This window comes from Colobus angolensis, unplaced genomic scaffold, assembly GCF_000951035.1.
Source record: "Colobus angolensis palliatus isolate OR3802 unplaced genomic scaffold, Cang.pa_1.0 Scaffold42, whole genome shotgun sequence".
Classification (NCBI taxonomy): Eukaryota; Metazoa; Chordata; class Mammalia; order Primates; family Cercopithecidae; genus Colobus; species Colobus angolensis.
The window spans coordinates 4,182,320-4,198,410 of record NW_012117599.1 but is presented as its reverse complement, the minus strand read 5'-3'; the positions used below and the strand labels follow the sequence as shown (position 1 = coordinate 4,198,410).

Below are 16,091 nucleotides of genomic sequence, written 5' to 3'. Positions count from 1 at the left end.
GTAAAGATCTAGAAATGCTCCCAGAAAATATTTTCAAGATTGAATTAAGATTGAGAAAACCTTTACTTGTTTGTGGTCAGAGACAAACAAGTAAAAGGGGACTGATATTTTTGAGGAGTCCCTGGTAGAACTAATGCACAGTGGGTGGAGGGAGTGTTGGTAACCCAATGTTGTAGTGCTGTTGGGGGAAGGTAGAGAGAACATTCATGGGAACTGAAATTACTTGGCTCATAAGAAAAATCCTGTATAAGTGAGCAGGGGCATAATCATGTTCTTTAGGATTTAAGAATTTGTTATATGCACTGTTGACTATTTCTCACTCTTCAACAGATTTTTAACCACTAGCACCTTCACCACCACTTTCACCACTACCAATACCATTACCACCACCACCAGCATCATCATCATCACCACCATCACTACTGTCACCACCATTATCATCACAACCACCACCATCATTACCATTACCACCACTACCACCATCACCACCATTATCATAACAGTCACCACCATCACCATCAGTACCACCAGCACCATCACCACCTTTATCACCAACACCATTACCACCACCATCAGCATCACTACCATCACCATTATCAACACAACCACCACCACCATCACTATCACCATCACTACCACAACCACCATCACTATCACTACCACTAACATGTTCACCACCATTACTATCACCATCATCATGACCACTGCCACGGTCACCACCACCACCACTACCACTGCCATCACCACCACTACCATCATCACCACCACTACCATCACCGTTATCATCACAACCACAGTCATCATCAGCATCACCACAACTACCACCACCACCATCACCATCACCATTGCTACCACCACCATTACTACCACTACCACCACTATCACCATCACTACCATCACCACCATTATCACAATCATCACCATCATCACTACCACTGCTACCACCACCACTACCACCAATACCTTTACCACTACTGTCACCACTGCTACCACAACCACCATCACCATCACCACCACCACCATAACCGTCATCACCATCACCACCATCATCACTACTACCAGGACTTCTGCTGCCACTGTCACCACCACCACCACTGTCACCACCATTGCACCTGTATCATCACAACCACAACAACTCAGGGCTTCAAAGACTCCAGTTGGGAGATTCTTGTCTTTTTACCACATTCTGCCTTCAGCCCCACCTCCTCTGTCTGAGTTGACTCTGTCCCATGCTCGCTCTCTGCCTTTCAGTCCACCAGCTATGTCTCTAGATTAAGAAGGGAATTTGCAAGTACACTTCAGCAACCTTGCTTTACTCTGATTTAAAAAACAATTTCTGATTTTTATCATTTGCTTTATAAATAAGAGATGTTAATTAGTTTGACTCATTAAATTTCAAACAATTGTTATAATTTTGGAGTGTTTGATTAAATTTCCTTAATTATACACAGTGCTTATGCTGCTGCACTGGAGAGCAGGAGTTTCTGGGGAATATTCTTCTCTCCTCCTTACGCCTTTTCTTCTTCCTGCTAACCCTCATGGCTGCAAGTCCATGCCCAGGGAGCATGTTACCATGTCGTCAGGTCTCAAAGTGTCTGAAAAGATTGTCTTCTCTGTGGCCAGGCTGCTTAGAGGCAGCCTGATGTGAACCGTAAAAAGGGGGAGAGTGTTTCTCTGTTTCCTCTGAATCCACCCTTCATGCATTTGCTCCAGACCAAATCTGCTCTCAGGAAGGGATCAGACGAAACTATTTAGAGTGAGGTAGCAGTGATAAGTTAGCAGTGGGTAAACCACATAAACGAAACTTTAAATGAGGAATTCCACCTTGTTAAAGAACTAAGGTGGGCCGGGCACGGTGGCTCACACCTGTAATTCCAGCAATTTGGGTGGCTGAGGCGGGCGGATCATGAGGTCAAGAGATGGAGACCATCCTGGCTAACATGCTGAAACCCCGTCTCTACTAAATATACAAAAAAAAAAAATTAGCTGGTGTGGTGGCACGTGCCTGTAGTCCCAGCTACTCGGGAGGCTGAGGCAGAAGAATCACTTCAACCTGGGAGGTGGAAGTTGCAGTGAGCTGAGATCACCCCACTGCACTCCAGCTTGGGCAACAGAGTAAGACTCCGTCTAAAAGAAAAAAAGGAAGTAAGGTGGTATGGAGAGGATAACATAACAGCCTCTGAATATACTCCCAAAGGCCACTTACTAGTAATCCATGTATTTTGTACCTTTAAGCCTTTCTTCCTTTCCCTGTGCTTAACCTGCCCTTTTCTCAAGACCCAGCTCAAAGCTGGTCTCCTGCAGGAAACAATGCTGATTCCCTGTGCTACCCCTGCCTGTGCCCTGACCACAGGCTACTCACATTGTTTGCTTGTGAATGGGTCCCCTTCTTCCTTCTCCCCATTCTCCTTGCCCCAGACTGTTGTCTTCTCATCAGCAGGATGGCTCAATCACAGCCCTGTCTCCCTAGTATCTGACACAGTGGCATTCAGAAAATGCTTTTGGATGAAAGTGAATTGTGTTTTTGTTACTTGAAAAGGACAGTATTTTAAAAACATGCAAAACATGATAACTTTTTCCAAAAGATAGGTGAGAGGTGGTTCATTCTCTTCTCCTTGAATTCATTTATTTCTTAGACCCCCACAACCCTGGAGATACATCGGTAGTTTGGATAATTTTTAAAAAATAAGAATAAAACATTTTGATGATTCTAGTCGAGGGATATAATTGGCTTCATATACCCTTGCCTAAAAGTCTCCTCCATGGGAAATGCAGTTTGCTTGGAGCAAGTGCTCCAAAACAAACTGCGTTTCATCAGATTTCATCAGGCTGCATGTGGATGTGTGCAGTGGGGAGGAGGTTGTCACCCCTGGCTGGCTGGATCTGCTGAATCAACCTGTGGCTCAGCCAGAGGGCAGGCTGTCCTGGCTTCAGCACCTTTCTCACCAGTAGGGCAGCCTAGGGAGAGATTGGAGCAGGCTGATGACCACTCATCAGCATTTGATAAAAAGTAGTGACATCAGTAGCCCTCGCTGGGCAACTTTAGAATCTTACCATTTTTAAATTTTTTTTATTCACTCCTCTATCTTCCATTCCACAGTTATAGGTTACATAGGTCTGCTTTGTGTGTGTGCTGTGGAAAGAGACTGATTTCTGTCTTTTGTCAATTGGGGGCTGTAAAAAATTGTAACAGCTGAGACTTTATTCTGGAATTCTCTTATGGTTCTCTCTGTCTGACTGGGAAAGAGCTTGCCTTATTTCATTTATTCCTGTTTTGCTTCTGTGGGGCTCATGTTAACTAATTCTCACTACTGGGCTTGTAGACATCAGGGTTTAGGAGGTGCCACCACTTGTTGGCTCCAGGGTAGCTCCTGTTCTCTGGGCAGAGCTGAGTAAGGTACTTTGGACATTGCTGTTCCTTCTACACAGTGTCTCTTTATGACATTGTTTTGATGATCAAACTCTTATCCTAAGTTTCTTGATCTTTAGAAAAGTTAACCCAGTCATAATATTCACCATCACTGTCTTTCTCCAACGAGCATTGTGAGGATAATTAAGGAACATACAGGTGAAATGTTTTGAGCTCATTGGAAGAGAGAAGCCATCAGGCTCATAGATGTTACTTTTACTTAGTTTCATACTGTTAGCATATGATCAAGAATAGATGAATTTTGGAAATGATGACAGTTTCATGTTTAGACATCTATTTCTACTTAACCACCATCATTGGCCTTGGCTGGAGCTCTACAAGATATCTCAATTTATAGATTTAAAACAAGTAAGTGAGAAATGATCAAAAATGTTTTTTACTACATTTTTATTTGCTATTTTTAAAAAAAATTGTAAAAATAAATAGGCCTTTTTTTTTTTTTTGAGATGGAGTCTCACTCTGTCGCCCAGGCTGGAGTGCAGTGGCCGGATCTCAGCTCACTGCAAGCTCCGCCTCCTGGGTTCACACCATTCTCCTGCCTCAGCCTCCCGAGTAGCTGGAACTACAGGCGCCCACCACCTTGCCTGGCTAGTTTTTTGTATTTTTTAGTAGAGATGGGGTTTCACCATGTTAGCCAGGATGGTCTCGATCTCCTGACCTCGTGATCCACCCGTCTCGGCCTCCCAAAGTGCTGGGATTACAGACTTGAGCCACCGTGCCCGGCCTAAATAGGCCCTTTAAAAGGAGTTGATTAAAAAGGTTCATTTTTCTGGGAATGTTATGCATCTGCAACAAATAATAAATAATAATGAAGCAGTTGGCTACCTCCAATTTCATGCAAAATAAATAAATATGTTTGGTGACATACATTTGAGGAATGTGATTTTTATAATTTTTATGGAAATAGGAACAACTTTACAGATGATAGAAGTTTTTACCATCTGCTGGTAACAAAGAGACATAACTCATAACATGTGACACATTTTGAGTTTAATGTATATGTTGGCATGCCGGGAATCGGAATTCTCTTAGACCTAAGTCAGCCATCCCAGGGGAAGCTGACCTGACTTTCAGCTTGTCAGGGGAAAGCTTTCTTTGCTTTTAAAGCATGATCTTCACATTGCTCAAATGGCAGAGGGATGAAGAAGGCTAAGCTTTCATGGCAAGAGATGAAGAGAAAGGCACTCTGCAGGCTGGTGAGCACCGGCACGACTTTCACTTGTAATTAGTGGAATGGGGGCTCACTGTCGAGAAGCTACTGTCTTTATGAGTCAAAACATTTAGTATTGGTGGAAAGGTGAGAGTTCAGACACTTAGGGAGATACAGGGGGTGGGAAGCCCAGCCTTTCTCTTACAGTGACAGCCGCTTTAAGCAAGTGACATTTTAGCTCCCTCGCCATGAAATGACATGTGGTGGGGGGGCTTGTGGTTCTAGTTAAGGAATGGGTGGGTTAGTTTTAAGAAGCAGCTCAGTAGAGGCTACAGAGCTGCCCACCAAGGAAGGAGGAGAGAAACCAAAGGGAAGACCTTGCCTTTCTTTTCGAGTTTCCTTTCCTCTCCTTTGAAGAAGTGGGGACGTTGCCATTTGAGGTCATCCTGGCTTCACCTTAGGGTGTGGAAGCATGGCACAAGCATGATGGCGGGCCCCTGAAAAGACGGCTAGTGGATTTCCATTAGCAGATTATGAGCAAGTGGTCCTGAGGATGTCCACTCCTTCTTGGTATCAGGAGCTGTAGGCTGGTTATGTGGGTAGAACCTCATTAGTGGATTTTATCTAACAATCTGGATGCTTTAGAAAGCATCTTGGAGTGCTTTGAGGGTATCTTTCAGCTTACAGGGGTTGGGAGATGAGGCAGGTTTACAGAGGAGCCTCTTTTCTCTCACCTCCAACTTCTTCAGAGTAGGACATGACTCACAACTCCCAGACCCTGGAAATGTATTGGGTCCGATATCTGCCTAATTAATTTTGGTTTTTATCCTATTACTTTTGTCTTAAACATGTAAGCCACACTGAAAAATAAGTGGAGCGTATGAATCTGTTTTCAGGGCTGCGCCTACTGTTGTCCCTTCCTTTGTTCGTCTTGCCTCCCATTCTGCCCCTCTGGGATTCTGGATTCTTTCCCCTTGGCCTCTGGAAAATATGCTGACAGACTCGTGCACGCTAAGATACTCAAGGCTCATCAGGTTGAAAGTGTTTCCCCTTCTTGTGGTGTTTATATTTCTTGCAGGGGTGAAGACATCTTAAGCCAGAGGAATGACTCTCTAGTTGTGGAATTTCAGTCATCAGCCAGCAGATGCAGGAGGTATTATTTTGGGCATGGGGGCTTTCTGAGAAGCCCCGAAATCATTCTCAATGACCACCTGCCTGCTCCATCTTACATAAGGCCACTCTGTGCATCACACTGGTCTTGTGTGTCTGGTTGGGTTGACCTGACTGAGGGCAACAAGCATGGGTGTGGGAGTCCCTGTGTGTATGGGAAAAGGGAAGAGTTATGATGCATGCTGTGCAAGCCTTTTTTTTTTCTTTTGAGACGGAGTCTCGCTCTGTCGCCCAGGCTGGAGTGTGGTGGTGAGATCTCGGCTCACTGCAAGCTCCGCCTCCCGTGTTCCCACCATTCTCCTGCCTCAGCCTCCCGAGTAGCTGGGACTACAGGTGCCACCACCATGCCTGGCTAATTTTTTGTATTTTTAGTAGAGAAGGGGTTTCACTGTGTTAGCCAGGATGGTCTCGATCTCCTGATCTTGTGATCCACCTGCCTCGGCCTCCCAAAGTGCTGGGATTACAGGCATGAGCCACCGCGCCCGGCCGCTTTTTGTTTTTTAACTGCAGGTGTCAATATTGTGCCAAAAGCTAGAAGTTCATAACGAAACTAGAATTCTCCTGTTGATTAAAGACTACTTCATATCCATCCGCAGTATGGGTCATATGTCCTCAGAGCAGTCTCCATTTGAAATCCATGGAATGTTCGTGAAAGCTGGGGTTTCATATTACAGATGTCCACAAGCAGGGCAGGACCTTCATACCCTCTGCTGGGAACTGGAAGTCTGGTTCTCTGAATAAGAGCGTCTTTCCCATCTCCCACCTTCCTTAGGCTGGTCGCTGTCAGTCACCACAGCTACCCCAGAGAGTTCTTAGTGATCAGTGATCATGATGTTAGAGCTGTGAGCCTCCCAGTTGGTAGAAGATTCCAGAGGCTGCAGTCCCTGTTATATGAAGGTCACTGGTTGGACTCCCAAATCTAATAACTGTGGGTAATATACTAAGGATGAATTAAAATGCTAATAGGCTCCATGTTCTGGATATCGTTACATTCCCTAATCTTAAATTTAAATTAAATGCCTCAGGTGCTGCAGCAGCCTTGCCAGAAGCGTGTTTAGCATCGCATCACCCCTTACACAGCAAATTTAAAGTGCACCCCAGCCACACGGGCAGAGTTAGGATAAGCAATATTTATTTTACAATAATGTGTGTGTCCCCTACAGCTACATGATACAAATACTCTCTGTGTTACTAAAGATAGTTTTTTAGCTTTTAAAAATCACAATTTTTATAAGTTCCTTTGAACCCACCGATCCTTTTATTATTAACAATATTTTATTAGCAATATGTTGGATTTTGTGGCACCTAAAGCTACTCCAAAGCCATTTTATAGATTGCCTTCACATTTAAGCCTTATAACAATGCCATGAAACGCCCCTGCTTTATAATGAGGTCACTAAGGCGTACAGAGACCAAGTGCCTTTTCCATCCCCCTGTTGCTGATCTGGGGAGAACCACATTTTGCAGGTGAGTGTCCTGACTCCCAGCTCAGCATCTGCTCACTAGACCAAGTGGGAGCTGGAAGCAGAATGATGGCCAGGTCACTGAACCCACCTGCTTCTGCTGGGAAACGAGGACAGAGCTCATCTTTAGGGATCTGTAAGCTCTTTTCGTTTGGTAGCGTTGGTTCTGTTGTCTACACGGAGGCCAGATTTCTTTATCCAGGGAGTCAGAAAAACAAGTGCATTTCCTTCCTTCAGTAAACAGGTCACTTCCTCATCACTAGTTGAATTAGCCCCCTTGTTTTCTCCTTATTAGGGGGAAGGAACACTTTATTTCTTCCTCATTTCTTCCAGTTGTCTGGTGCCTGGCCACTTCATAATTGTATTTTGAGAGAATAGATATTAATTTTCTTCAACAAAAGGCCGAGTTCCTTGATGACACAACATAATTCAATTTCCGTTCTCTCCCCTCATTGCCTGCACCCCTTCCTCCTGGCACATTTTTCATAGTTAGGAGGAGTGATAGTGTCAAATATATCAGAAGGAAGAATTGATTCAGTAGTCGTTTGACGACTTGACTGATTAACAGAGATCAGAAGAAGGCTCATAACTGTGAAAACCACTGCAGCATGGAGTTTTAACAGCTCTTTAGGGAGCTAGTTAATGAAAGAATCACTACAGAAACAGCCATGCAAAAAGAAAGAAAAAAAAAAAAAGAACAGGAGCATTCCCGTATAACACTCAGAAGGTCTGTCATAGAGAAAATATGCTCATAATTTCTATTTACACATCACTGTAATTACCGTCTGCCTTAAGATTACTTTCAGTCTTCTCCTGTCAAAGTTGCTTAGACAGTTCCTCTTTCACATACCAGGAAGAGAAACCTAGTCCTGGTTGGAACTGGTCCTAAGGATTCCTTTTCCCCCGAAGCATGTAATTGTTAGACACCCCAGCACACTGCCTGATTACTCTGGCTTTTGTCTTGTCCGTGTTCTTGTTATCATCACCATTTGTCCACGAACCAGACTTCTGTACTCGCATGAGTGTTACGTTGGGCTTTACAGTTTAATTTGTGTGTGTGGTTGTTCTGTCTTCTTTCTCCTGATGCAGTGTCTATGAACCAGATAGAAATGCATTACGGAGGAAAGAACGAGAAAGAAGAAATCAAGAAACTCAACAGGATGACGGCACGTTTAATTCTAGTTACTCTCTCTTCAGTGAGCCCTACAAGGTAGATGGTTTTCAGTTGTTCATCTCTACCTTTCACTTGTTTCTCTCACTCCCTGTGAAGGTGGCCTTGACTAAAAGAACTGGCTGACCACACTTCACTGCATCTTCTGTCTGTTCAGCCCAGGGAAGACAGCTCAGCCACCAAGCGCAGGGTCTTCCCCCAGAAATTGAGGTGCATGGCTTTACTGGCTACTCCCTCAGTAACATGCAACTTTTGTTTACTGTTGACATCTGCTTGCTGTGATTTTTATCAATAATACAGACTTCATCTCTGTGTTAACATATCAAGGTCGATCCCATTTGTTATGTTTTCTCAGATCATAGGAAACAAACACTATTAGAAGGAGGTTGTGTTACGTATTTGTCATACGTGGATCATGCTAGGATTAGACTACCTGTTAGGGCTAATGAGAAAGAAAGTCTAAGATTATTTCTCATTTTTACCAAAGGCCAGAAATAGAACCTTGCTTCCAGAATGAAATGTCATCCCAGATTTCACACATACCTTAGGCTGCATGGAGCTCTGGGTCATTCCGGCTTCCTGCACATTTAGCCCATGTTCCTTTAAGCTTCACATGGACATCTCTTGCCTGTCACTCTGGATTTCTGGCAAGAATAATATTTAGACTAATCCTGAGCCAAATCTGAATTTTCAAGTAAAACTTCTAATGGGACTACAATTAACAGGACCATCCAATCATAGAAAGACTTAATCCAGGTCATTTTTTAAAGTTGTAATAGTTAATTTTCCTGATTTCCAGGTAATCTGTTTTAGCTGCAACACACGCAAGACCAAGGATAGATCCCCCTGCTCCTTTTTATTTTTTGAGACGGAGTCTCCTGTCGCCCAGGCTGGAGTGCAGTGGTGCAATCTCGGCTCACTGCAACCTCTGCCTCCCGGGTTCAAGTGATTCTCCTGCCTCAGTCTCCCGAGTAGCTGGGACTACAGGAGCCCGACACCACACCCTGCTAATTTTTGTATTTTTAGTAGAGACAGGGTTTCACCCTGTTGGTCAGGCGGGTCTCAAACTCCTGACCTCAGGTGTTCTGCCCACCTTGGCCTCCCAAAGTGCTAGGATTCCAGGCATGAGCCACTGTGCCCGGCCAGATAGATGCCTTTTTATGCACCCTGAGGCCATTACAGGCTTCCTTTCCTGTTGCATCCCCAAGTGCTGACAGATACCTTCAGAGACGATGAGGATTTCGATTTCATCTCTCAGATCTCATTCCGCATGTGACAGCCCTGACTCTGTGACTGATAAGGGCACCTGTCCATTCTCTCCCGTGTTTCTGTCATCTCTAACAAGAGCGTGGATGTGTTTTTCTTTCTCCAGACTAACAAGGGGGATGAACTGTCCAACCGGATCCAGAACACTTTAGGCAATTATGATGAAATGAAAGACTTTTTAACTGATAGATCCAATCAGAGTCATCTCGTTGGAGTTCCCAAACCTGGGGTTCCTCAGACTCCTGTGAACAAGATCGATGAACATTTTGTTGCAGATTCAAGAGCCCAGACCCAGCCCTCATCTATCGGTAGCACTACAACTTCCACACCAGCAGCTGTCCCCGTGCAGCAGAGTAAGAGAGGCACTATGGGCTGGCAGAAGGCTGGGCACCCACCCTCCGACGGCCAACAGAGAGCAAGTAAGCACAGGCACAGCTTGCTTAATTTGCACAAATCTGCTAAAACCCAGAGAACCATAATAAAAAAATAAAATCCCCATGTATCGAGCCCCTCATCCTTATCTTCCTCCTCTTCTTCTTCCAACTCAGCACAACAGGGCTCTCTCAGGACCTTGCTTGGAGATGGTGTTGGCAGACAGCAGCCGCGGGCCAAACAAGTGTGCAATGTGGAGGTGGGCCTTCAGACCCAGGAGAGACCACCTGCCATGGCGGCCAAGCACAGCAGCAGCGGACACTGTGTTCAGAACTTTCCTCCATCCCTAGCTTCAAAACCCAGCCTGGTCCAGCAGAAACCGACCGCGTACGTGCGGCCAATGGACGGCCAAGATCAGGCCCCTGATGAGTCTCCTAAGCTGAAGTCGTCTTCGGAAACCAGCGTACACTGCACATCATACAGGGGAGTCCCTGCCAGCAAGCCGGAGCCGGCCAGAGCCAAGGCCAAGCTCTCCAAGTTCAGCATCCCCAAGCAGGTGGAGGTGAGTCTTTATCGGCACCGTTCACAGGCAACTGCATAGTTACAAGTGGCAACTTGATCCTTGTGAATTCAGTTTCTGTGTTTCTTGTTTTTCAGTGATGGGGTTGTCTTCATGGGGTAGGATTTGTAGCCATCATTAAAAGGGGAGGCAGACTTAAATAATGATTTCTTAAAATCTCAAATTTATTATAATTGAAATTTTTAGAGTTCCAGCAAATGCAGTTGTGTGTGTATGTATTAGTTAGGGAAGGAATGTCCCCTTCAGTATAGTTTGAGAATTTTCTTGTGAACAGCTAGTGTTCACTGAGGTATGAATAAAATTAAGAAATAAGTGAATGAGTAATTCAGAAATAAGAAAAGCACTTATGGGCAATAATTTCAGTATCTAAATAGGTAAATTTTTATGTGAAAGAGTTCTAGGACTCTTTTAACATTTTGGTGTTTTGAAATATTTTAACACAAACTTTACCAAGTAAACCTCATAATAGTTTTTTAATTAATTGTTTAAATTATTCAACTTTGAATATGGTGAATTACTCAAATATTTTAGAAATCCTGTCCTGTCTCAGACCGTATTCCAAATTGATGATGGTTGTGAAGAGTGCATGAAGAAAAAAATGTGACCATGCATACATATTTTTTGCTGTGATATGGTATACTAACTAAAATTAAATGTGAGTTCTAGAACATTATACTTAGGAACTGTTCAGTTTTTTCTTTTTAACATATTCTTTAAAGACCGAGTAACATTGTGGCCCGAATATTCTTTGTATCTTAATAACCAAATGAAATCAGTGATTTGACATTTGTTGTTGCGTTTTTGACAAGACTGAGCTTAAACATTTCTTTTTTTTTTTTTGAGGCGGAGTCTCGCTCTGTCGCCCAGACTGGAGTGCAGTGGCCAGATCTCAGCTCACTGCAAGCTCCGCCTCCTGGGTTTATGCCATTCTCCTGCCTCAGCCTCCCGAGTAGCTGGGACTACAGGCGCCCGCCACCTCGCCCGGCTAGTTTTTCTATTTTTAGTAGAGACGGGGTTTCACCATGTTAGCCAGGATGGTCTCGATCTCCTGACCTCGTGATCCGCCCGTCTCGGCCTCCCTAAGTGCTGGGATTACAGGCTTGAGCCACCGCGCCCGGCGCTTAAACATTTCTGAACTATCATCTCAGAGATCACCATGGACTGATAGAGAGATCAACATATCACCCTTAGAGAAGACCTCGTTTTTAATCTATGAGATGTTTACACTGGTTTTGCAGAGAAAATTAAGTGACATGTATACCGTAACTTTTTTTTAATTACACATTTACGACAGATTCTAGAAAATATTCACTCGGAATTAATGGAAGCAAAATGTAATTTCTATAGGCATTTGTTTTTAAAAGTTTGTAGGAAACATACATACATAGCACCTTACAAAACTGAATTCATCAGGCTGTTTGATTCATCATCATCAAATGACTGGTAGCAGCAAATAAATTCCGGTGTATCCTTGAGCAGTGGTGACTGACTTTTACAACCACCAGGAATCCCTTCATTATTTCACTCTCAGTTGACTCCTTGTTAAAATGGTTTTTATCTACCAGAGAAACTTCAGATTTATTAGGTAATAATTTACATGTTTGTTTATTTTGGAATTCAGTGAGTTCATAAAACTCTAGTTAAAACAAAAAAGATGAATTTTTGATTGCCAGTAAAGACTTAAGCAGATAACTGTGCAGTTTTTATGAGGCTTTTGGGTATGTCATTAATAACCTGGACACTTTCAGGATGCCCTTTGAGGACTCAGATTGGAAAGAACATGCTGTGTACGGTGTCTGGTTAGCAGAGAGAGAGGGGGGATGCCTCAGACAGAGACTCACGCTGAGAGAAATCAGAGCTTTTCTATGGGAAGTGTTCCATTTCCCCTATATGCAGTGACATTGAACTAGCGAGCCTGCCCTCTTCCTAACATTTTGTCCTGAATATTTCAAAAAGGCCAATCATTCTTTGATAGAGAAGAGATGAGAGGTGTTGTTTGTAGAACACAGTTAAAAATTGGTGGGTGGGTTCTTTTTTTTATTGGTGAAGGGGGGTGCAGTATTTATTTTAGTAAAAAGCACTGCATATTAGGATAAATACTGTAATTTGAACCTTGTAACACTTGTCTGGGCTCACTCCCACAATAAAAACATGACTAAATTTCACAGTTAGCAGTCGAGTAGTAAGTTACTTCTACCCTTCAAACTCAGAGATTTTTGTTGATGGTATTCCAAGAGAAGATTAAGAAATACTCTTTTGCAGGCACATTGTTCAATATTTTTAGTCTATTCCAATAAAATCCACAATCAGGCCAGGCACGGTGGCTCATTCCTGTAATCTCAGTACTTTGAGAAGCTGAGGTGGGAGGATTGCTTGAGGCCAGAGTTCAAGACCAGCCTGGGCAACATAGTGAGACCCCCATCTTTACAAAACATAAGTGAGAAAGTAAAATTCACAGTCATCACATAGAAGCCAAAGAATTTTATCAACCAGATTTTACTTTTAAGGGAATAAATATTTTTATTTTTTAAAAGAGGTAAAACAATTTAATATGACAAACAATTTCAAAAATATTCATGCGAATATTTTTAAAAATAAAGATACTGTAGGTGTGAAAATCTCCTCTCAATAGTACAGACATTAATTTCCAGTGAGGTAGAGAAGGTGTTTTTCAGGGAAATTTCCAAAGAAAATGACCTACAAGGTTATTACTTGACTATGGTATTTCAGGATGTTAGCTACAGAGCAAGACTTATCACAGTGTGAAGAATTTGGGTTAGGTAGGGTTAGGTAAAAGTGGCATAGAAACAAGGAGGGTCATGCAAAAATAGCTGTTTGGCATTGTATAGGTACATTCCTCATAAGAAAATCAGATTAATGACTAGGTGCAATGCGATGAGAATTTTTTTTTATTATAAGATGTAATCTCTGCCTCCAAGAAATTTACATTAACTGAATAAATTAGACTCCAGCACATAGCTTTTAATTTGCAGTTTCTCTCATTTACAGTCCAAATTAAGTTTAAAATTGGCCTTTTAGTCCTAGGAAAATTCCCTCACCTTCATTACCCTTGTAGTAGAAAAACAATTCTGTATTATTTTTAAAAATTGGGAAAATTTGAATCCCTTTTGCCTGGTTTTACACTTCATAAACTCTTCATTCTTTCCCTTACAACATCTGCACCCTACCTGCTGCTATGGCACATTATTTGCAATAATTCCTGAGTCTTCAATAATAGGTAATTAGTGCAGAAAAATCCAGTGCAATTTGATGTGGAAGTTAAAGACCTCAAGAGAATTCCTTAACTCATACACCTGCCTCTTGGCTGGCTTTTCCCGACTCAGTTTTGTGTTTAATGAAAAACATATTTTCGTTGTTGTAGCTGAGTCTTTTATTCTGAACACCGCCCCTCATTAAGTGAGCCTCCCTGGGAGTGCCCCCTGGAAAGGTGTCTACGGTTAGGTGAGAGACCAGGGACTAACCAATGACCAAAGCATGCCCTCTAGAATGTTCTAAGGCACGGCACACTGAATTTTATTTTGGACTGAAGTGAATTATTTTTTGTTTCACACGCACACACAAATTAATATTTTGTGCTCAGCATGTAATTCCAGATCCAAACATTGGGGGCAGTTAACCTAGAGAGGCAGATACAGTTTTGTGGGATCTCAAATTTGCGTAGTCTTGGGGACCTTCTTTAGGAATAAAGGAATAGAAAATATCTCACCCTTGCCATTATTTCAAAAACATAAAACTATGTTAACACAGTACCACCCCCACCCCACCCCCAATTCCCCGGGGCCTTGGAGACCTTGAGGCTTAAGCATCATTAACTTCATAGTGTATCTGTCTTTGGCTCATGGAATAATATAAAATCATTACTAAGATGATCATTTTAGATTTGAAACAATGTTATATTAGCCTAAACTTGGTAGAATTTAAAAAGACGTATGCGTATGTTAGGTGATGGGGCCAGGGCACAAAAATAGGACGGTGGCGTGAAAAACCTAACGTGCAGAGCCAGTGAGACAACACAGGAGCGTCCCGGGCCTTTTGCAGTCGGTGGTTTGACAAGCTACAGCTTCAGCGGTATATTCCAAAACCTACACATTATAGTTTTCTGTTTGCAATTTAATAAGTAGTGATAGTTTGAAACTGCTGTTGCAGAGGGTTCCAGTGGCTGGGAACAGAATTCATTTGATAAGCTAGGGGAGCAAAGGAAGCCAGGAGCTGGTGCCCGTAGCTTAGTCAGTGGTAAGGAAAGGGACACCTGAATTTGAATATCAGTCAGTAGACTGTGATATCCTAGATGTTTTCATAGTGGTTGGTAATTTATCTATAAGAACAGAGAAGCCATTCATGGTTGATCAGAATTTTATTTGTTAAAATAAGTAATTAAATAGTCTAAGATGTATTGATTAGTCATAGAATTTTCATGAAGGGCATTTTAAAATCGCCGTTTATGCCATGGAAAAGAATAGAAAGATGAAGCACTGTGATTCCATAAAATAGCTTCCTAGAAAAGCAATTAACTGATTTTTTCTAAAGTTCACAGAAGATAAATGATATAGGCTTCCTATTTCCTGTCACTCTTGGTTACCTTTGTATGAAAATGGATTTCTTCCAAATTAAAGTCGGCACCAGCCTGTCGGGCAAAAAAGGCATCTGTAAAGCAATGTGTACATTACATATTCATGCCAGTAGAATTTCTTAATTACATTTGAGATGTATAATGTTTTCAAATTGAAGTATTCTATCTGATTGCTCCTGGAAGAAATGAGGGTGTGTGGCAAGCCTGGAGACTCAGTTTTCCCACCTGTCGTGGTGTCGTCTTTCCCATCACCCTTGCTCACCCGTGGCAGTTGGAGGCCACATCCCGCAGGACAGCATGGCATAGCAACAGCACTGATGGTTACGCTCTGTGCTTCCTCCTGTCTGCTCGATGGGCAGCTTCCGTCCTGCTTTTTTCTTAAAGCTGCTGGCAGTTAAGTATTGACGTATCCTGATCTGAAATGTCATTTTAAAAAGAATCTGTACATGAATCTTCTTGGTCAGTTTATGTTGAACTGTAAGGTTTTTGAATATGGCATTTAAAATATAACACTCTCAATTTTCCAGAATTTTAAGTAATAATAGAGGGAGAATTTTGAAGTTGTGATTGTTTCTGAATTTTGATCTGGGCACTTTATTTTCTGCTTCCTAGTTGGCTGTTACCACATAATAGAATTAGATTTGCTTCTTGCAATTCATCTTAAGGTAGATAATTTGAATAATACAGACGTCCTTTCATTTGTGGTGACCCTATTGAGTTGTTGGTTAATTTATTGCTTCCTCCTTGGAGCATTATTGGGGACAACAGAGTAATCAGGGTTGTGTGTGTTTAAATGAACAGTTCTTGTTAATCTGTAAGTTTTATATATTGAAATGGTGATTTGGAAACTTTTTAAAAACTACAAAGATTTTAAAATCATTTTTAGGAGACTCCTATC

At 42.4% G+C, this 16,091-nt stretch overlaps 1 protein-coding gene across 1 annotated transcript in view; it reads left to right on the top strand.

Moving 5' to 3' along the window:
* Window positions 1-4,872: 4,872 nt before the first annotated feature.
* Window positions 4,873-16,091, top strand: part of AFF3 (AF4/FMR2 family, member 3) — a 533,195-nt gene continuing 521,976 nt past the window's right edge. The window contains exons 1-5 of the mRNA XM_011956656.1: window positions 4,873-4,876; window positions 5,664-5,733; window positions 8,303-8,423; window positions 9,757-10,069; window positions 10,199-10,584. Coding sequence (XP_011812046.1) covers window positions 4,873-4,876; window positions 5,664-5,733; window positions 8,303-8,423; window positions 9,757-10,069; window positions 10,199-10,584 — 894 coding nt within the window. The remainder of the gene's footprint in view (window positions 4,877-5,663; window positions 5,734-8,302; window positions 8,424-9,756; window positions 10,070-10,198; window positions 10,585-16,091) is intronic.